At 36.3% G+C, this 23,477-nt stretch overlaps 1 protein-coding gene across 1 annotated transcript in view; it reads right to left on the bottom strand.

Annotated features, from left to right (window-relative positions):
- Window positions 1-23,477, bottom strand: part of PRTG (protogenin) — a 105,890-nt gene that overhangs the window by 13,169 nt on the left and 69,244 nt on the right. Inside the window, exons 12-15 of the mRNA XM_033108775.1 lie at window positions 3,605-3,700; window positions 2,757-2,943; window positions 1,937-2,064; window positions 529-699 (exon numbers count right to left, since the gene is read on the bottom strand). Of these exons, the coding sequence (XP_032964666.1) occupies window positions 529-699; window positions 1,937-2,064; window positions 2,757-2,943; window positions 3,605-3,700 (582 nt within the window). The remainder of the gene's footprint in view (window positions 1-528; window positions 700-1,936; window positions 2,065-2,756; window positions 2,944-3,604; window positions 3,701-23,477) is intronic.

The raw sequence follows: 23,477 nt of genomic DNA, 5'->3' as shown, positions 1-23,477 counted from the left end.
CTGTACTACTTAAGAAGACCCTTCAACAAGGTCTTCTTCCAGTGTTTGCTACTATAGTGCAAGACACATCACCACTGGAAATCAAGTAATTATAACAATTGTCCTTCCCTTACCCCTCTCCCACCTCCTTAAACTACCAAGTCCTGCAGATTTGACCTCCTTAATCTTTCAACCATCCTCTCCTTTTCATCTCAATGCTCACAACTCTAATCCAGGTTTTTAGCATCTCTTTCCTGGACCATTACAATTACTTCCTAGTCTTTTTGTATTACTCTTACCTATCCCTGCTCCTCCTCAGCCCAACTTCTTCTATTCACAATATTTAGAGTGATCTCTCTGAAATGCAAATCATATGCTCATGCTTAAAATATGTTGACGGCTTCCCAATGCTATTTGAATAAAACCAAAATCTTTAATAGTTACTTCATAAACATAAATTCAAAACAAACTCTAGATCCTGCTTTCCCTTTGTTTTCCTATCGTTAATAATCACCCTTCATTCTCTTTGGTAATTTATGATCATTTTACCTTCTCGGTGTAGGACCTGCCACTCTCCTGCAATCCAGGCCTTTCTCGACGCATACAAGATAGTATAGCGTGTCACAACTGTCTCTGGGCCATCAGGGGGTTTCCAAGAAACCAGAGCAGTGTCATCCTCTATCAGCGTCACTTTTACTCCAACTGGTGGGCCTGTTGGTGCTGTGCACACATGTAGAAAATATGGTATTACTAGGATAAAATGGTCATAAACACTCAAATACCTGGCTAATAGACTGACAGGCACAGAAATGAGTTTGAAAAACTAGAATCCACCATAAAAACATCTAAAAATCACAGCTTTTACAGATTATTAGTAACAATAGTAAAATACTATTTTTCTTCTTTTTCTGAAAGCTAACTTCATATTTATAATGTTCGAAACATTAAGAAACAGATAAAGGAGATGGTAGATTCCTAGATGGGGAATTACTAAGTCAGAGAGTGTAGCTTTTTTAGGGCTTTTGATATGATTTTGCCAAACTGAATACTAGATAGGTTAACAGTTCCACTAGTAGCCCCTGCTCATTAGATACTGAGTCTTATCCTATTTAAGTACTAAATCTAAACTACATTTCTTACTAAAACATCTACAGAATATATATTCAACCTGACCTAAGAAGCCACAGAAGAAAATACTTCTGAGAACAAAACCAGTCAGTTATTCTCCAAAAAGTTGTGAATCAGTGAGTTTATAGGGCAGACTTTACACTAATAATTTATAAAAAGTAGTGAAGTCTTCAGATTTTAACTGACCCCATTTTTAATATGAGCTAAAAGTGTGAAGAGCTGCGTTTTGGCACCACATTGCACATGGAGTGTTATCGAAACTATAGTGAAGAAGCCCTTGCTCGCTGAAATAAATGTCCTCTCTGAATAATTAATATAGAGGCCCTTACAGAGCATCGAGGGTCTTCATCTCTGTTCTAGAGAAAAGGAAATGCAGGTCTAGAGACATGAAATATCTTCGCTGGAGCCATAGGTAAGCCATAGAATCGGTGCTCAATCAGGTATCACACCCACTGCACTGTGCACAGCGTCGAGCGACCACTCATACAGACGCAAGTTCTAACGTGGGCTCCTAACTTTACTAACACTTGCATTAGCCATACGTTCACATTTTAAAGGATTCTGGTGCAGCCTTGAACAGGACATCTGATTTAAAAAACTTTAGTGTTCCCTACTGAGATACTAAATTTAAGCCCACTTGCTTGTGCAACACATACCCAGAGAGGAAAAAAATTAAATTTAATTTTAGGAAAAGACGTTTCAAAAGTTAAGAAACAAAGCAAATACATACACATCAACTGGTAGGTGGCAACCAGGGTAGCCTTCTCTTCAAAGTGACACGGATTTTTAAAACATTTAGATAAAACCCTAAGGGAGCTGCTTTCTTTACCTTCTGGAAGTGTAGAATGGTAGACAACAGGACTCCAGGGGCTGGAAAGTTGATCCACATGCAATCGAACAGCAAATTCATATTTGGTGTTTGGTTCTAGACCTTGAACCAACATGTGAGTTTCTGATCTATAATAGTGAGCAGTGAATTCGTTAATGCTGGTAGCACCTTGTTTCCAAAAGAGTGTCAGTACTTCCAATCAGTACAGGGGGGGAGGGCATACAGTTATTACTCATTAGCTCCTATTTTCTTTAAAAAAAGTTTTTACACTGGACAAGCAATCTGATTGCTAAGATACTATATTTAGTATTATCCCATAAAAATAAGCCTACAAACGGCCTCTCTGAGAGGAAACTAGGAAATTAACAGTACATGAATGTCCTCATATAAAGGGATTTCCTCTCAAATATTGGAAGTCAAGTTATTCTTTCAAATCACAGTGATGGGCATCTTATCTATAAACTAGAAAACATGATAACTAGCTTTATTTTTTGATGCCAGCGTGAAAATGGTCTTTTGTTTCCTTCTGTAAACATGCTTTTCATTAGCCACTTGAAAGCAAAAATAGCTTCCTGCCTAATCTTTTTGCATGAGGCTGGGGAAACAAAACAAAAAAGTCATTTACAGAAGGAAATTAATTGTCAAAAAATGCAGTTTCAGAACTGAATATGGTAAAGATACAAAATCCCCAGAACATTGTATAAGTAAGATAAGTCCTGAGACAAATGCTTATAGCTGAAGCTCAAGCTGGTCCAAGATGGTAAGAAGCAGGAATGGGGAGGACAGCAAAAAAATCCAACCATCAATAGAAGCTACATACGTTTGAAGGTATAGAACCAAAGAAGCATTCTGCAGGCCGACAGGGTTACAGCGGATGGTGTAGTTAATTATTTGTGCAGTGGTGAATGCAGGCCTCCTCCAGTGCAGGAAGATGGAAGATGAGGTGTTAGCCTTCGCATAGAGATGGTGGGGGGGCGGTGGTGGAGGGACCATGCGATCACGAACAGCTATTGGAAAAGATAATGTTCATTTACCTCATGGCCTAACATTTAATGCAGAAAGTGGTAAATGGTAAAATCCTAACATCCCACCCTATAAGTTGACTTTAGGTCTTTCTTCCATGAGAGGTTTGTAGTGGTCTAGAGATCTATTATTCAAATCTGAGCAACTCTTCCTTTAGTTAGATAAGGAATCAAATGTTATCAATACTTAGATTGTAAAACAGAAGCTTAGAGAAATCAAGCTACCAACCAAACGCATTCAGAAAGCCAGTAGCAGACTTAAAACTATACCAACACTCACTTTAGCACCAATAAGACCAAAGAGCTCTTAGCAGCACTAAAACTGAATAACAACTAAAAGGAAATAATTAGCCTCAAGGTTAGAGCAGATAAAAAGAAAACTCACTGTATGTATGTATTCAGGGTTATTTTCCCAGTTAAATTTCTTATGGTCTTTCTCAAGCAAGAGTAAAATAGGTTCTTTAAATATATCTCACTTACATACTTCCTGAGCATGTACTTGTTCAAGATACTATGTTAGGTATCATGGAGGATATAAAGTAATAAAACCACTGTAGCTTCCATGTAGTAATGAGACTTAAATTTAAAGAAGGAAAAGGAGTGTGAGCCACATACAGTGAAACAAGCTACCATAACTCTTACTTACACACGCATCCCGGAGTGCTGACTGTCTGATCTGCCTGGTAGCCATCTTCTATGTTGTTGTAAGCCAGTAGCCTCACGTGATATTTTCTTCTGGGGTCTACCAAAAAACCAACAGGTAATAATTAGGTCCAGCCATCTAAATACAAACAAAGGTTCTAGAGCCTTTCTAGATTGGTTTAAATTTTTTTTGAATGAATAAGTTCTAAGCGAAATAAAATTTTCTCTCTCCCTATCCTACACAATGACTCAGCAATTCACCTTAGTATGACATTGCTATTGTGAACATCTACCAATTATTTAAAATTTTACTTTACTTAACCTCACTTCAAACAATAACATTACTACCACACTTCCTCCTCCTCCGCAACTGACCAGAGATAGATTCTCGATTTTAAAGGACTTGGGTTGTGTGATGACTCACTTATAAGAAGTTATACTACGTAAAAGTTTTTGTTTAGTTATTCGGGGGTAGTTTATTAAAAGTGAGATGTTTTTCCCCTCAAAGTTAAGGAGAATTACAATTGTCATCCTTTAATACCTTTGAAAATTTTTATAACCATGTGTTATTTAAGTTTATTTTTAAAGTATACCCTTCCACAAACCTACTTTGCAAGTTGAGAGCTGAATTCACCAAGAAAGACGAGATGGAGCTCCCTCTAGTGGTGTTCATTAGCTATCACAAGCTGAAAACTGAAGTCTGTGCATGTTACAACAAAAAAATTTTTCTGGCCTTTGAGGAAATAAATGGTTACAAAATTTCAATGATATACTTTAGAAGATATACAAGAAGTTTAATGCTATAAGTAAGTTTAAGTGTAACTGTTTATGACAACATTTAACTATAGAGTGCTTGCTTAGGGCAAAAATAAATGCTGTTCAGAAATAGTCTCCCAGCTTCATTAAGGTATGGTCGACAAACAAAAGTTGTATATATTTAAGGTGTACAACTTTATGCTTGATTTACACGCACACTGTGAAATGATCCCTACAATCAAACTAATTAACATATCTATCATCTCATACAGTTACCATTTGTGTGTATGTAGGTGTGGTGAAAGCAGACTTACACCCTTAGCAAATTTTAAGTTTACAATACAGTATTTATAACTATAGTCCCTATGCTGTACATTAGTAGGTCTCAAAAACATATTCTTGAAACTTTGTCGCCTTTGACCATCTCATCCCATATCCTCCACCTTCCCACCCCTGGCAACTATCATTCTACTCTGTTTTTCTAAGTTCAACTATTTTAGATGCCGTACGTGAGATCATACTGTCACTAGTCACTGTCTTTCTGTATTTGGATTACTTTACTTAGCAATGTCCTCTAGGTTCACTGATGCTATGCAAATGGCAAGATTTCATTCTTTTTTAAGGCTGAATAATACTCCATTGTGTGTTTGTCTGCACACACACGCCACGTTTTTCAATCCATTCGTCAGTCAACAGAAATTTAGGTTGTCCCCATATCTTGCCTATTGTGAACAATGCTGCAAAACATATGGAGTGCAGGTATCTAGAGATACTGATTTCACTTCCTTTTGGTATATACCCAGAAGTGGAAAAACAATCATCTTTAATAGATATATAGAATGAGGAAAAAGACTTACAATAAAAAATAAAGATAATTCTAGAGTGAATTCAAAAATTTAAAAATCCAAAAATCAAATGTGAAGTTTATTCAACTCTCCAAAGTAATTTGAGTTTATGTAAATATTTTAGAAACTGATTAATATATTCTACCATTTAATATTAAAATCCATTTAAAGATTTCCTAAAATATAAATTTTATTTCTATTTGTTTTGATAAAATTAAAAACACAAGAAAATGTATACACCTTAGAAAATTTCTGTACCTTATAGATAAAAAGGTAAGAATACTATAATAACTTTTGACTATCCTACGGGAAATGTTTTTTAAATATATTATGTTGTGTATCACAAAACTATAGGATATACTCATATGCTGTTCCCATTTTTTTGTAAACTGTGGTAAAAAGGTATTAAGTAGCAGTCTAATGTCATAGACAGGTGATCCAAGAACTTGTAGATATGACAAAGTACAGGACCTTTAAATTTAAACAAATATATGTGCTTTTGTCACAGCAAGTTAGTCTATCCCCTTATAACAAATTTTAAAATAGAACTATTTTCAAATAGTTTATAAAAATAATTACCAGAAAACATAGAAACACATTTGGATTTCACCACTCAAATGATTTCCAACAGTCAGCACCGAAATGCTAAGATTCAGAAGATTTTGGTTCAGATTAAGGGCTAGTTAATTTGAATCTTTTTCTTTCTTTCCTCCTACCATATTGCTGAACTGATTAGCCAACTGAATCCTGAGTTCAATATTATAAATACTCTCTCTGAATGGGTACAAATGGAACTCACTTGGCTCTTTGCAATCTGGTTCTTTATGAATTCACAGTGCAATCTTCAAAAATATTTTATTTTGTCTATAGTCAGAAGAGTATCTTTGGGGAAACTTCCTGAGTGTGAAGTATTATGTCAAGAATGTAGCAGATACAGAAAAGGAAGAATGAGACCGAATTTGCCCAAAGTAGCTCACGGTCTCAGGAAGCCAGACACAGACACAGCCACCTCGTATATAAAAGAAAGCTGATTGTGATGAGGGCACTAAGATAGGCAGAGAGTTAATCTTTTTATCTACTGTGCAATCGATCAACACTTTATGAATACTTCTCTGGAATGTTTTGGTTTTTTTTCATTCTTCAAGTTTTCCCTCATTCCTCTTTAAAAAGGGAACTGCTGAAACTAAATTTGAAACCTAGAATTAACCTTTTTGTGTGTGTTTTTTTTTTTTTTTGCTGATCAGACAGAAGCAGCCTATGTGTTCTGGGGAGAAGACAGAATAGAGTTGCTCCCTTAACAGCCTCAGCACCTGGCTATTCCCCACTCAGCACTGACTCCAACAAGCCCACATGTGGAAGCACACTCCCGATGCCCACCTGCAACTCATCCAAGTAGCCAGTGCAACCATCTCCAGGGCTGGGCTCCTTCCTTCTCCTACCAGCTTACATGAGGTCAGGAAAAGGTAAGCTACTAAACAGGCAAATGAAGTACAGGGTGGGCCTGGGGGTGGGGACACTAGATTCCTTTTTGTCCACATAAAAAGGGTAAAACAAGAATTTGGAAAAGATTTTAGTAGAAAAAATAAATAGGACTACTATGTAGAAAAAACAATTTAAAGGAGAGGGAAAACCCATTCACATTTGCTCACATGTGGTCTCCTCTTTATGCTCTACAAAGAATCTTGTTTTAAAATATGAAAAGTATCCGGCCCGGTGGCTCAGGTGGTTAGAGATCTGTGCTCCTAACGCTGAGGGCTGCTGGTTCGATTCCCACATGGGCCAGTGGGCTCTCAACCACAAGGTTGCCAGTTCTACTCCCGCAAGGGATCGTGGGCTGCACCCCCTGCAACTAGCAACGGCAACTGGACCTGGAGCTGAGCTGCACCCTCCACAACTAAGATTGAAAGGACAACTTGACTTGGAAAAAGTCTTGGAAATACACACTGTTCCCCAATAAAAGTCTGTTCCCCTTCCCCAATTAAAAAAAAAAAAGAAAAGTGCCATGACTTTCGGAGCCGAGCTAAGCAGTGGGTCATGCACATTTGCCATGTGCTCCTCTTAGGCTTTAAAACAACCTGACACCAATCTCAAAATCTAGTGACTTTATTATTTTGATTTGTTAATCCAAAGACCCCAGAACAACCTGGCTCATTCTTGTTCATCAGTTTGTTAGAAATATGATTTCATGTACTCTTCGTAAATTTAAGAGGTGACCCAAGGACCAGAGCCCTCAAATAATGTTAAAAAGAGGCAATAAGAGTCTCAGCTAAGAAAGAAAACAGAGAACAGCTACACAATTAACAAAATACAGAGTAAAAAAAATAGAATTTAGGACCAATATATTAAATACAGTTAAATGCACAAATAATGTACCTGAGCTTAAGTAGCACAAGTCCTAAAACTCTACAGTTCTGCAAAGACCCTCCCTCTAATGCATAAGGCACAAAGCAAAAACCCAGAATCAATGCTGAAATACCACAGGGGACCAGTTCTCATGGCCTATTACAGCCCTTCTTGAGTTGAGCATTGCCACGTATGTGGTGCCTGGTTACATGAGACTCAGCAGACTTGGGCTATGTGGTTTAGAGGAAAACAGCAGAGGCAGGAAAAGTAGCCACAAAGAATAGTGCAGGCCTCCTCAAAACCAAGTGAGGGAAGGAGGAGAAAGGGAAAAAGAGGAGAGTTGGTGCCAGTTCCTTCAAAATTCAACACAAGGGATATCAAAAAACACACTCCTCAGTAGGGCTAACTTAATGGCCCCAGGGGTGATGGTTCAAACAGGTAATATTTGGATTTATAGTTCAAGTTGCTTAAATATTTAGCAGTATATAAAGATGAAGGGTCAGGGGAAAAAGCTCCAATTAATTTAACACAAATCTGACTCCAAACACTTTGATTCAGGACTCTGGAGTGTCAGCTTAAGTTAATGTGACAGTGGTCCCATCCACATTTATGTATTTTTCTGTATTAAGGAATCAACCTTTGGCCAAAAAATGACGACCTTCGTGAAACATTGCTATGGCTATACTCTTTTCTCCACTGGCTCTAGGACTTGCCTCACTTCTTTTCTTTCTGATTCACTCTCACCACTAGCTCTTCTACTTGAGTTTATTTCACATAAGGAAGAATCAGAACCAGAATCCTGGTTGGTCGAGTTCACAGGTATCAATAAAACAACTATCAAGTGCCTCCTAAAAATCAGGCATTATGTAAAAGACTCAAGAATTAGAAAGACTTAACTCTTGCTTTTAATTTCAATCTACCAAAGGAGACAGACTGGTAAATGAATACTCTGTATTGTTTACTAATTGTATAACCTTGAGCAAGTTTCTTAGTTTTCTTAGCCTCATTTATTTTCCTTTGGAAAATAGAGATATAATCCCTTAGAGAGATTGAAAAAGTATTAACTGACACCACGCCTATTAAGTACTTTGTACAATTCCTGTAATTAGTAAACACACAATATTATTGTTGTTATAGTATTATGTGAGTAAAGTTGCCTGGGAGAACAGAAAAAGAACTACAAAAAAAATGGTACACTTAAGTTTGGGAATTATCTTTGTGAGGTCAAATGAATACCAAAGATGTTTGTTCATATGAGCAAGGTCTAGAATCCAGAATATCAACAAATTAACAATCAGCAAATACCGAAACTGGGTTCTAACTACTCTCTGTCCTCATTAATATTCCTTGGTGTATAGAACAGGCAAAAGTGTGTGTTTGACTTGTATGTATGACTGAATGAACTGTGCTTATGGCCACAAAGAATGCTTGCTGTTTTGGCAACCATGTCACATGGTATATAATCCTCTCAGTGTTAAATCCACCTTCATCCACGTCGTCCATATTAATCTAATAGTCTCTCATCTGCTAACAAAGAAACAACCTGATGATGATAATGCTTTAGAAAATAATAGACTTTTTCCTTAATGAAAGAACAATAGATCATTTCATAAATGGGAACTATGGAAGAGTTTGAGGGCTAGCATTAGAAACTGCAAGCAGATGGACACAACAAATTAGCTCATTCTATTAATTATATCCAGTTTTAACAATTAGGTTTTTAATACCCTCAGTAACTACAACTCAGAATAAGAAAAACAAAGATCAATAAAATGAGACTCCCGTAATTCCGAAATCTTTTAAAGACGCACTATTCAAGAACCTAACTCCATTTAAAAAGCCTATGATTTAACAGTAATAGTGCATTAACTGCATTTTTAACATCTTAAGTAACCTACTAAAAACTTCGGTATAACATCTCCATTTTTTATTGCAACATGTTCCTAAAGACCACAAAACAACCCCAAACCCACAGCTTCTTCCAGTGTTTTTACTTCAATAACTTGTGTTTTCTCTTCCCCACCACTAGATGGCATCTGTGTGCCTGTAAGAAGAGTCATGACCCCACTCATTTAGCTGTTAAGGTGGGAGCTATTCAGATACCAGCTGAAAATGATGAATTAGCAATTCAAAACAGGGAGGCACGAAACATGGCTATTGCTTAAGTTTCACTAAATGAAGGACTTTATACAATGCAAAGCAGTTAAAAGGGAGAAGGGCTCCATTGGATCAGTGTTTGCTATACATATAAATATTTCAAATTTCAAATGAACTTTTAAAAACCCTGTGAGCTAAGTATTGTTTTTGTCACCTGTCCTCTCACCTAACAGTCCACCTAGGATAATGAGTCAGTGCTACTTTGAAGCTGACAGACAGTCTAGTACAGAGGTTAAGGGCTGAGATGTCACACCCAGGATGCCTGGATTCCAATTCCAGCTTGCTCATTACGGTGTAACTTGGGGAAATTATTGTCTCTCTCTGTACCTTGGTTAAAATCCCCTATGAAATAGGTATGATGATGATAACAGCACCTACCTCTTGAGGCTGTTGGGAGGGAAGAGGAAATAAATTCATTCACATCAACTGATTAAAAGAATGCCTGTGAATAATAACATCATCAATAATAACATGCTGATAAAAAATAATATACCGATGAAAATATCAATAATAATACAAAATAATTACTATCAGCATCCCGTGACTCCCAATCCATGCTCCTTCTCATGTAGAAGGGCAGGCTGGTGTGATTGAAGGACAGACTCTGGAACCAGACTACTTGGGTTTCAATTGAGTTTCCTCATCTATAAAATGGGGATTAAATGAGTTTATATTTATAAAATGCTTAGAAAAATGTCTAGCAATTAGTAGGTACTTTTCAGTGCTAAATAAATACATGTAGAGGAGAGGGCTGGTTTGAAACTTAGGGGACTTGGATTTTAATCTTGGATTTGGTAGCTGTGTAGCTGCAAAGGCCGTCTCCTGGAAATCAGTTTCCTCATCTTTAAGATTAGGAAGTTGTTCTCAAATCTGTTTAGGTAACAGTGCAGTAGAGGAATGAAGACAAAGGTACAAATAAGTACCATGCAAGACAGGAATGACAGCTGCACAGATATGGGTTAAAACGCCACAGGAATTCCAAAGAGGGAATGGTTACTACAGGTTTGGGGGGTGGGGAGGGCTTCATAGACGTGCATTGGAGCAGAATGTGACCTTATAGGAAGCATGGTGAAGAAGAGATCGAGGCCACGGGAAGAGTATAAGCAAAGGCTCGGGGACAGGAACACAGGGATCAGGGCTGAGGAACAGGGAAGTGTTCAGTAAAGGATGCATGAATGAACGAAGGTCACATAGAAACAGTAGGCGGGGGCAGATCTCGGAGTGTTCTGACAGCCAGGCTAGGCATTGTGGATTTTATTATATACTCATAGAAGACAGCTGACTAAATGGAATTGTTGAGAGAAGGGATTAATGAGAAGGAATAAGGAAGCTCCCACATTACCAGCCTGAGTGGGCCAACAAAAATGGAAGAGGATATGCTTGGCAGAGCCAATGACATGCTGAATCAGAGATGCCAGAGGAGCATTCAAGTGGAGCTGACCAGTGTGGTATGGAGCAAGCAGTTAGGATGGAGAACCATATTCAGCAGACATCTGCATAGGGGACGGGTGCCAAGGGAGAAAAAACACAGCAGGGACTAGAAATCTGAGGATGAGAAGGGAAGTGTTCTTAAAGAGTCATGAGGAGAACCAGGAAGGTAAAATATCACGGAAGCCAATTAGAGATTGGTTCACAATGTCCAATATCCAGAGAAGTCACCCACGGTAAGAATGACATCTGGTATCTGGGTCCTTTAACAGAGTAAATTCATCCGGAATGGGTGGGGGTGGGGATGGGGGTAGCAAAAAAATGAAGTAGCAAGGAAATGGTGGGTCACTGGAGAAAGACCTATAAAGGGGAATGAAAATGAATTATCTTTTGATATGTACCCAAATTTTAACAATGGGTATCTATATGGTAGAATTTTCAGTTATTTGGCTTCCTGTATTTCTGTGTGTTCTACAATAAATATGAATGATAGAGTTGCTGGGGAAAATGTATGATCTTTAATATGCCAACAGCTTGTGTACCTATATGCATTATTTTAAACAATCATTACTACAACCCTGTAAAAGTTATTATTTTTATTTTATAGATAAGGACACTTCTGCATATGTAAACTAGTTTTCCTTTAAGAATTAACTATTTTCCTACATAAAATATGCAGAAAATATATTTTAAACTTCCCTGATTCTTTCGTATGCTAGAAATAACTGAAACATTTTTTTGATGCTTCAAATCCACCCTTAGGAGCATGAATTATTATATCTTCCATAACGTAGAGTACTTGTTTTTTTTTAAATTATTTTTCTTGTCCTTCGGCTCCAATTCTGTTTCCAGGCCTGTTTTACAAAGCCAGAGGCTCTATAATCACTAATATTTGAGAAGCTAAATAGCAAAACATGTATAAATTAAGAGAACCCATTCTGTAGAATGGCATCCTCTCCCACGGAGTGGCTTTGGGAATGAAACCCCACTTTTGGCTCACTACCGTGTTTTAGGTTATCTCTGAAAGACGCCAGGTTGTGGGCCCTGAATAAGTGAGTGATATTAATGTAACTGAAGGTGATCAAATACACAGTAGAGCAAAAGCAGAATAATCAAAGACATAAACATTAAAGAACAAATTATTTTTACTTTAAGGAGAAAATTTTTACGAATTCCAATCCTATCAGATTTTGATCATTGTTCTGCCCTTACACTTCCTTAAGATATAAAAGGTAAAACTAATAGGTTCACTTAGTATGAAGTTCCCACAAACCATACCTTCCCCCCAAACACTATGAAGACCAAATGTTCTCTGATTGGAGATAAATTTGGATAGTAAAACTGATGGACATCAATTCAAATTTTATGAATTCTTTGTTGTAATACTAACATATCCAGAAGTTTGGTTTCCTGGAAAACACATAATAGAAAACAATTATTTACAAAGTGGTTAGCTGTGGACCAACAATAAGAGATAATACAGGGGTCATGAAAATTAGGCCCTTGTCTCTTCCAGCTGCTACTTGGTGAGGCTCCAGAGGCCTTGAAAAGAGCCAGGTCAGAGGGGACAGGTCAGAGGTAGATAAAATTAAGAGAAAACCTGAGGTCAGGGCCATGAGAAAATTCACCCCACAGGAGTCAGTCCACCTCTGACAACATTTCTAACATTCAAATTTGGTAAAGAGTTCATGAGTTTTATTCTCCATCCCTCTATGGAAACTTCTCAGGTGGTGGGAAAAAGAATCTTCCTAGGACCAAAGGAAGACAAAGCAATTGCATTTACTTTAGGACAATCCCCTGCCACTTGTTCAATTTACAGACATGGAATATGCTGGAGTGGCTTAATAAAATGTCTTAAGAAAATACAAAGCATTACTTTAAAAATCACTATGTACTACTTTGAATTATTTACTTAAAATACTGCTACAGAAAAGCTTTGCTGATATTAGCAACACAGTGTCACAATTAAGATAACTTCAAAACATTAAAAATACTTAAGTAAATTAGGATATATATATATGCGAAGGTAAGTAGCAATCTGAAAATTTGCTGATATAAGGTCAGCATATGTGAAGTCTGAAAATGTTAGAGTAGAAAATGCTCAGAATAAGTGAGAAAGGTGAAATTCTGAAGGATGTAACCTAGTGTCTGGTCAAATGTCCATTTTTAATTTAATCTTTTGTGCTACCAGGTTTTGTGTGAACCCTTTCAGGCCTATTGTTCTCCTGCAGTCTGACTGAAGAGCTCCTTGGTCTGGCTATGGATAGCCAGGGTGACTGCACTGCCCCCAAGCCTACCCCTCCAACACAATACCCCCTATATAATTATTCAGAGATGAGGCCAGCAGTGCGGACTGCTGTGACACCTGGGTCATGGCCTCTGACATAGAATCTGGGGCCAGCCCAAGTCTGGTCCAGCAGCAGAGGAGCAGGAAACATGCTAAGGGGGATGGGTGGGAAAGGAAAGCAGGGTAAACTACTCGGTTTTAAAATGCTATGTTTAAGCACAGAAGTAAAAACACAAATCACACTGAAACAATGTGATTTACCTTCAAGTTATCCAAATATTGTAAGACCTGTAGCGTTTCTCCCCTCTAAACTGTACTGAGATTAATTAGGGAAGCAGGTCTCTTCTAAAAGGGAATTCTTTGTCTTGTTATCATCAGACTTATGTTAGGATGGAAAATGTTAATTCACATTGTTTAAAATAATGCTTTACATGAATGTGCTAGTATGCTGATTTAAAAACAGAGGTTTTTAGCTAAAGTAATGTAAATTTTACTTAAAGCATAGAATAAAAATTCTTCTTTTGTTTATAAACTTAATTTCTGTAAGATATTGGTAATCCTAAACATGTTTCACTCTGCATTATAAATTTAAAGGAAGTTTTTTAAAAAGGATTACTATGCCAAGATGTTATAAATCTGTTCTGATGATATAGAATATTTGAGTGTAAAATACACAGAATGGCAGATGGAGTGGGCAATCCCCCACTCTCCCAATTTTTCCTGTGTGTTCAGTAGAACAAATCTCTGTGGAAGCTGATAGTAGAGTATTTGTCTAAACCTGAAATGACTCAGTCCCTTTTGTTCTGCCCCCCTGAAGGGCCTTAAGACAAATAACACCTCTCACTCCCAGTAAAAACATCCCCTCTCCTACTGAGTTTAGGATAATTTAGAAGAAAGTTTTGTATGTTACATTTGAGAGTCAGTTTCCTACCAAAATAAGTATGTCCTATTGATAATCTCAATTTTACCACCCCCCCCCAAAAAAAAAAAACAAACCTAACTGGGTAAAATCCAGAAACATAAGGCTTTCCCAATTATATCATGTTCACTAACATTTTGATCATGTTCATTTTTGATCATGTGATTTTATTTTTATACATCTATCAGGCTTTCAAGACTCTTTTAAAAACTTTTTCATTTTTGACAAATGCATTACTTGAGGCTATCTGGACATAAAATAATTGGGGTTGAAGATTTCTACTTTGACATGGCCACGAACGAATCTTCGATTTATATCCAAACACTGGAAAACAAATCTGAAAGCAATATTGGAGACTCTCACAAACAGTTTTTGATCTTTTATGTTCTTTTCTTACGGTACTCCTTTCCTGTTGTGAACCCCTGTGGAAGAAAGGCACCTCATTGGTCCATTTTGTAAGATCAATCTCTCTCCCGGCAGCATCAATTGATGGAATTATGCCAAGGGTTGCTATTTCCTGGGGGGTGGGGGAAAGAAAAGAAGACTCCAAAAGAGCAGCAGCCTTCACTGTCCCAAAATTTACGATAGCTTTATGTGACCAGTACTAATGTCGGTCACCTGGGTGTTCCCAAATAACTTAAAAGTGAATAAAACGGAGCAATTGTTGATTGTAAGAAATTATAACACAAAAAAGTATTAGAATGGAGGGGGAGGTGTAGTCTCTTAGGACGATTAAGAGGCTATAAAATTTACAAATGAAGTTTACTTAAGAAAATGAAATAAATTCTTTTGACTATGTTGATATTTCTATCAAGAGCAATCCTTGCCCTAAAAGCATCTAAAGTACTTAACTTAGGCTACTGTACTTGGCTTAGCATTTGTTTAAGTAGCTGCGCTGTCTGCCAACACACATACACTGTCTGACATACATCATTGCCTTACAAACAATATTTTTATAGACTGACAGAGAGAGCCTATTCATGACAACCAAACTTCCCCTGAAGCCATGAAATAAATTTCCTTCCAGGACTAACATTTCTCCATTTCACTGTCATGGGCTTGCCATGCCATTTTGACCCTTTTGTGAGGCAACATGAAAATACCATCTATCATCTCCTGAACCACGGTGACTTGGTCAGAGGTGCACAGTTTCATCGCAAAAACATCTGTGGTTTGATAACCATTCCTCCAAATCTCAGCCCTCGGCAGTTAAAAGCATGCTTCCAGGATGGGAGAGATGCAGGTAGACAGCTTGAAACCAATCTTAAGTTTCCTCTCAAGTGGGAAATGCGAGCTGGTGAAATATCAGCGTCATCAATTATAGCGATAAAACAGGATTGTGTTATTTATTTATACTCCTTTTGAACTCACAAGAAGCACTATGTTGTTATCGTAGGTTGGTGCAAAAGTAACTGCGGTTTTTGCAACCATTTTTTTTTAACCATTTACGGTTAAAAAAAATGATTGCAAAAACCGCAGTTACTTTTGCACCAACTGAATACAACAATTTATTTCAACTTTACTGAATGTATCACTCTCTGAAATTGATTTCAACATTAGCAGATAAGAGAATTTTGCGAGTTCTTTGATACAAGCAAGCGCATGTCATTACCATGTTAATTGTCTATAAACAGTCTTCAAATTCTATATAAACCTTAAATCTTCTATACAAACTTTAAGTCTTTCTATTGAAAGACACAGAAGATCTTTGAGGTACTAGAAAATATTCAAAATATCTTAAAATGGTTTTTAACACATATGATAGAGAACCTCAATTTGAGCATACCAAGTTAAACCAAAAGTATTTTCTGATAAAATACTCAACAGAAGATCTAAAGTTTTTTAATATTCAATATCTGTTATTTTCGAAGTGCTGTTGTTTTAACCATGTGCATAATCATTGTAAAACCATTCCTAATTTGGAGGTATTGATTAAAGACTTAAAACACAGTACTGGGCATTTTTAACCTTTTGAATCATTTTTTAAGCATTTTGATGTATTTGCTTTATTTCCTGTTCTCTTATTTATATGTGTGTGTGCAAGTATACATACACACACACATTTTTTTTGTTTTTGAATCATCACATTTCACATCTAAATTCTTGAACGTGTTTTCCCTGAGAACAAGGACATTCCCTCCTACATAACCACGATATCATTATTACATCCAATTATAGTAACAATGACACAATTTTATCTAATATACAGTCCATTCTTTAATTTCCCAAATTGTCCCAATAATGTCCTTTATAGCTGTTGCTCCCCTTCCCCCCTCCTCCCATCCCCCCTGCTAATTCCCCCACCCCCGCCAATTCCAACAGAGGGTCACAATGCACATCATGTCTCCTCCACCTCCAATTGTTCCTTTTCCTTTCCCTATCTTTCATTGACAATGACATCTTTAAAGAATCCGGTCCAGATGTTTTGTAGGCTATCGCACAATCTGGATTTACGTGATTGTTTCCTGATTACTAGATTCAGATTAAACATTTTTGGCAAGAACACTACATAGGTTAGATTATGACTTTATTATAGGGATTTTTATTAAGGGAAATGAAACTTAAAATCCATGTCTTTTGTAAGTGCGAATTTGTTAGATTGCTTGTTGAAGAGGCATATTATAGTTTCAAAAGCTTTCCTAACCCGAGAATAGCCTAATTTTCCTAATGGCCAGATTTATCTCTATCTCTCTATATTTATATATCTATATTTATCCAGATGAATGTTTGCATTGAACTCTTGCCTGACACTGAGGACAATAAAGAAAAAAAGCACCAACATGTTTTTAGGTTTCTTGTAAGATTTCTAGAAATATCTGGTACTTTTTAATGCAAATGCAGATTTCTTTTCTTTTTTTAATTCTCAATGGATCACACTGGAATGCCAATTGGTAACGTGTACACAGAGGACAGCATGAGGACAGAGAATACCAAGAATCAGGGCCATAAAGTATGCAACTGAGTCAACATGGAACAGAGAATTATCATGATTAAAATAATCACTGTCATTTCTCAGAATGGAAATGTGCATAGAAAAATGGGCCTTTAAAAAAAGGTATCCTTACTTCTTGAAGTTTGTTCAGAGGTTTTCAATGTAGTTCCTATAGTTTTGTAGGGTCAGAATTAAGGCCCATCTGCCGTGATTTCTCTTCTTAAAACAAAAGTGCACTTTATGAAAAGAGTGGGAGTTTATTCAAGAAAGGAAAAGACACTGAAAATCATCATACTTGGCTATCCAGATGGAGAAAGGTGAGAGTTCAAAAAAATTATTTTAATTGTTTCCTCTACAAATACAGGTCACCCAAAACCTATAACTTGTTAAATGATCCTAAGAACCACAGGAACTTCTTTCCTTATTATCTTGTCTTTGTTAAGTGTCTACGTTAGTAAGGTTTTCAATACATAGATTCATAGAGAATTTCCAACAATTTGAGCATGTAGAGTTTTTCTGGCACAGCTGTATTTCAGGAATTTAATTAGAGTATTGTAATCTTCTTCTAATAATTAAAATGTCCTGTGCCCATAGCTAAACAGTGTTTGTGGTTTGCTTTGGCTGCATGGAAGCACACTGCTAAATTTATAGGCATTTCTAGTCTGTATGATTATACAGGACCTTATGCAATAAAAAAGCCATAATCCCAGGTTCATTGACTTTTCTAATATTTATCTTTACTCCAATTTTTTCATCTACGTATTATATATCCGATTTAAAAACTTTACCATTTTTCCTCATTATGAGCGAATACATGTTACAGAAAATTTATAAAACTCAGAAAAGCAAAAAGAAGTGAAAATAAAATATCCTTAACACCAGTACCCAGAGATAAGCACTGTGAACATTACGTTGCCTGTTTTTTCATTTCCTCTCCTATCCATCTGAACATATACTCAATATTTTTTTTGTATTTTATAACCTGCTTTTTTCAGTCAACATACTGTGAACAACTATTCATGCTATTCAATATTCTTCCAAAACACTTCTTTCAATGTCCACATTGATTCAAGTTGTAGGGATTACCAAAGGTTACTGTATTAAACCTCTGTAGCTGAATTTTTCGGTTGTTCGCCAGCTTTTCACAATTATAAATGACCCTGTACACAATAGCGAGCATCCTGTGGTTCAATGTTTGTGCATGTTCATTATTATTTTCTTATGATAAGTGTCTATTAGTGGAATTTCTGGGTACAAGAGTGTGTAGATTGTAACTTCCCTGCCACGCCCTGCCCTTTTGGTGTTGCTCAATTATCTCTAGAAAAGTTATGTATCAATTTATATTCTCACTATTGGTATGAGTGTTCTTAAGTTCCAAACCCTTACCAACACTGGGCCTTATATCCCCTGTTTGTTTTTTATTGAATTTTGTGTTTCTGTATTGAGTTACTCCAAATCTTTCTTAAAAGGAAGAAGGAGGTATATACATTTGAAATAATGACTCTAGCTAGATACATTTACACAGTCAACCAGAAAAGATGTATCAAATGTGATAATCATGCAAAACGTGTGGTTTACTGTTTGCACAGGTTTCACAAGTTACTGTTGACATCCTGGCAGGTTGAGAAAGCGGAGGTTATTTTAACCTTCAGCTACAGCAACAGCTCTAGTTGGCATGATAAACCAAGGTAAGTGTCAATCGGAGTCAGCTATCTTGGCTAATGCAAGAGACATCCACTTAGGTAGGGCAGCCTACATTTTCTGGGATGATATGCCAGAAAATCTTTCAAGACTTCAAACAACTCAAAATGGAATAGAAAAATATTTCAATAAACTCTGTCAGGATTATGTTATCACATTAGCTTATCCAAATCAACTGATAAGTCAGGTTGTTTAGATCGGAAGATATACACCAGTATTTAGCCTGTTCTGATGATTAGTCTTTGACTATAATTTACACTATGCCTTATTAATTCTTTCGTTATCCTATGGGGTCCTTTGCCTACTGTGTTTCCCTGAAGATAAGACCTAGCTGGACCATCAGCTCTAATGCGTTTTTTGGAGAAAAAATTAATATAAGACCCAGTCTTATATGAGACCCGATATATTATGTTATGTTATATTATATTATACCTGGTCTTATATTATATTATATATATTATATTATATATAAGACCAGGTATTATATTATATATTATAATATATTGCATTATAATATATCATTATATTAAAGGCCTGGTCTTACATTATATTAAAGTAAGACTGGGTCTTATATTAATTTTTGCTCCAAAAGACGCATTAGAGCTGATGGTCTAGCTAGGTTGTATTTTCAGGGAAACACAGTAGTCAACTTCTATTATCCTTCAGGTCTCAGTTCAACATTCGTTTCTCAGAGAAAGCTATGCTGACTGCCACCCTCTAACTATACAGTGTTCCCTATAACAACACAGCCTATTGTTTTATCCTATTGTTTTCCATCACAGCACTTACTAAAGTTTGTAATTATAATTTATGGGGTGATTTGATTAATGTCCATAACCTATTCTAGGTTGTAAAGCTTCAGAACTGCGGTGGTTACTTAGAGGTACCTGATTCTCTATTTTAGAATAATGGTCTCCAAATTATTTAAGTTCATTTTCTATTAATAAATTTTCTAGCACGCATACTCATAACACATATACCTTTATTTATTTATAACATATACCTGTGTGACTGTCCTAATATGTACTTTATAAACCAAACATACAAAAATATTTTTAAAGGCTAAGATAAAAAAATATTTTCCTCTGGCAATGGCCTGTCTTGTAGCTCCTTCAACCCCATGGATTAATTAGTATACAGCTTAAAATTTCATTTGTGTTAACTAAATTTTTGAAGAACAAGCTTAAAACAAACAACAAAACCCACAAGTATAATTACTGCAACACAGCAAATGTTTTTTTTTCTATCCACCTTGAAGTTTCTTTCATGTGCTAATGTGGCATTTAAAAAAAAAAAATTCCTCTTCTTTAACCTACTTAGATCTTTAAGGACCTCACACATCTAAAGATTCTTTGCATTCACCAGAAACTTCCAGAGTGGCCTGAGGATTGACATGCACTATGATTAATGGACAGTATTGATTTAATTTCCTACAACAAGAGTTTTCCTTTCTGTAAGGAAAACTGTTGTTTGCAATTCACGTCAAGCATTTTACCATACTTACAGATTCCTAAAAATAGGAATATGAAAAGCTTACTGAAGTTTTTCCTTCATTCATAAAAATATCATTTGAAAGTTCTGGACTACTCAAGTAACTGAGCTGATCAATAACTACGAGCATCTTCCTAATGCCAAGGGAAACACTGCTTTTATTTATCTAATATGAGGTGTTATCAGCATATGTACAAAGAAAGCAGAAAATAAAACAGTAGAATCAATTTAATAATCTTCAAAATATAAATACAAAGTGCTGTAGAAAATACTGGGATATTTTAGGAGAGATTATTACGTAAAGTTAAAGATTTAATATAACGCTGTTATGTCAGTCAAATAATTATTAAATAGATGTGAACATTAGATAATAAATTGTTAAAGCTTCTTCAAATGTCTTAATTTGAAGTGTCATTTGGAACCAAGTTAAAAATTACTTTCCTAAAGATAAATAGTGGAGCTAATTTTATTTTCATGTACTTTTTATATTTTATATCTTAAGAAAAACTTGACTTTTTAACATATAAAGAAACAACTGGTGATTCCTATTCTCATCAATTTTTTTTTTTTTTTTTGAATTTTTAGCTGAGCCAAACTGACAACCCATGCCAGGGAGCAAGATCTCAAATGCTCCCTCACCAATATTTTGTTAGTGGCTGCTTTTTAAAAAAAGTTTTCTGTTGTTTTGCTTTCTCTAAAGAAAAGATATTTCACATGGAAATTTAATTTGAGGGAGCCAGTAAGGAGGGATATTTGCTGAGAGCAAAGGAGACAGAGACGGAGACGGACGCTGAAGGCCCAGGGTATCCCTGACTCTTAACTATTCTAACATCAGATCCCAAACTAAGTGACAGAGACTCAACACTGGAAACACATCACAATTGGTATTTCACTTTATAGACTAGTAAAAAAACATAGCTGCTTGCAATAATGGAACTTCCTTATCCTGCTTATTTTCTCCATCTCCACAGGGGCCTTACTTTATTTAGGGTTCTTTTCAGTCAGGCATGTGAAGTGAGGCTCCACAAGTACTGTAAATCTTCACCCAGAGCGAAAGGTCAAAGGGTTATCTGTGCTATGTAGTTTTAGGGTAGATGATTTTCTTTACGCTTTTCTTTCTTCTTTTTTCTTTTTCAGCAAGAAAACAAAAACGCATGCATATGAATCACAGCAAGCTAATTTAGGTACTAAAAAAGTGCCTCTTCCACACATGAACAGCTTTCTCAAGAAAACCACTAAACATCAACTTTTCAGGCATTCTACAAAAAGAAACCAGATGCAACTGAGCCCCCTCCCCACCACCATTGTCTGTGAGAAAACTTGCCACACAGCTGCTAAAGCAGTAAAACAACTTCAAATCTACAAAAGTGATGACCAGTTAGGCAAACGCATCCTTTTCATTCTTAGGGGAAAAAACAGCTTTGCTTTATTTTCAATAAAAAAGGAGAAGCTGTGTATCATTTTTGTTCACAAATCATACTTTATTTAATAACAAGACAGATGTTTTTCACAGAGCTTTCCATGTTTTAGAGCATTTTGAAAGGTGATGACTATTCAAGACTAAGAATATGAAAGTCCAGGAAAAACCATCAAAATTCTTTTCCCAAATATTTTTGGGGGTTTGATATGGAAAGTTGAACCTTATTATTTTTTTAAAGATAGAGAAAAAAATGTTTAAGAAAATATAGGCATTTATTGCTGCCTTCCTTCTCTGTCTCCAAATGATCTTTTTAAAGTGGGACATTACATTGTTAGGTATAGCATCCCGTAAGATGCCATTAATACAATTCTGATACAGTAGAGTGTACAGCATAAGAGTAAAAGACATTTATTCTTTCAGAAAGCACTGTCATTTTAATGCTCTTTGCAATCCTCTGAATTTAAGAGGCAGAAATGCAGATTATAATAGAATTGCTATTGCATTCAACTGGATTACAAAAAAAGCTACAAAAAGCCTTTCAAACATTGAAGAATGCAAAATATCTTCTGTGATTTGCTACAAAATTCAGTTAATCTGTTAATTTTATTTCTCGCATAATATAGCAGCAATGATTTGCCTGAAGAAGAAAAATTCCTCTATCTTTTGTAGCAAGTACAAGAAACTGATAGATGTTTAGAACTGCACTAAATTAAGAATATGACTTTATCTACATGGAAAGAATTTCAGTTTCCTGAGGTCTATAAAGACACATTTTTAAAAAATGACTGCATTTCCAGTTACTATTCAGAAAACGACAATGTTCAAAGTTTCACGTTGTAAGATAAATTTCAACGAGATTTGTTAGATGTGCCCCACTTTCCTGAAATTGCCCCAATGTCCTTCGTTATGCTAACAGTGAGTGGTTTCTTCTGCTAAAAGTCTTTGCCAGTTTCTTTCAAGTTAGCTAAGCTGGAAAGATGCTGGGTTCCTGGGAGCAGGATGGCACCAGTGTACAGTCTTTATTTCCAGCTGCTCTGCCTTCCTTTAATGATTCACTGTCTCAGGTTTTGTGAAATGTAAGCCCGTGTAAAGTTGCTACAGACATCTCTACCAGGACATCAACCTTTCCAACCCAACATAATCAAGGCTGAGCTCAACATCTCCCACTTACCCCAACCTGATCTGACTCCTGAAAGCCCTCCTCCAGTGGAAGTAACATCCACCCAGAGTTCTTGAGGATCATTCCAACTTCTTCTCTACCGAATCATGTTTACACACAGCTAATAATTGTGAAGCGCTTACTGTGTGCCAGTGCATTGTGCTGAGGGTTCCATACGCACTAGTGCACTAGTTTAATCCTTAGCGCCCTAGACATTTACAACAACCTAGGTTCGTGGAGGTGAAGCAGCTTGACGGAGATCACACTCCTAGTGGGTAGGGGGCTAGGATTCAAACCCTTGACATCTGATCTCAAAATCCTCAGTCTCCTATCTTAATTTTTAAATTATATGCACTAAAACGGACCTTTCTTGTCGTGCAGTTTAACAGATGCACAGATTTGTGTTACCACCTCCACAGTCAGGATACAGAACAATTCC

Source organism: Rhinolophus ferrumequinum, chromosome 6, assembly GCF_004115265.2.
Source record: "Rhinolophus ferrumequinum isolate MPI-CBG mRhiFer1 chromosome 6, mRhiFer1_v1.p, whole genome shotgun sequence".
Classification (NCBI taxonomy): Eukaryota; Metazoa; Chordata; class Mammalia; order Chiroptera; family Rhinolophidae; genus Rhinolophus; species Rhinolophus ferrumequinum.
The sequence above is the reverse complement of the archived record's forward strand: the minus strand, read 5'-3'. Positions and strand labels throughout refer to the sequence as shown.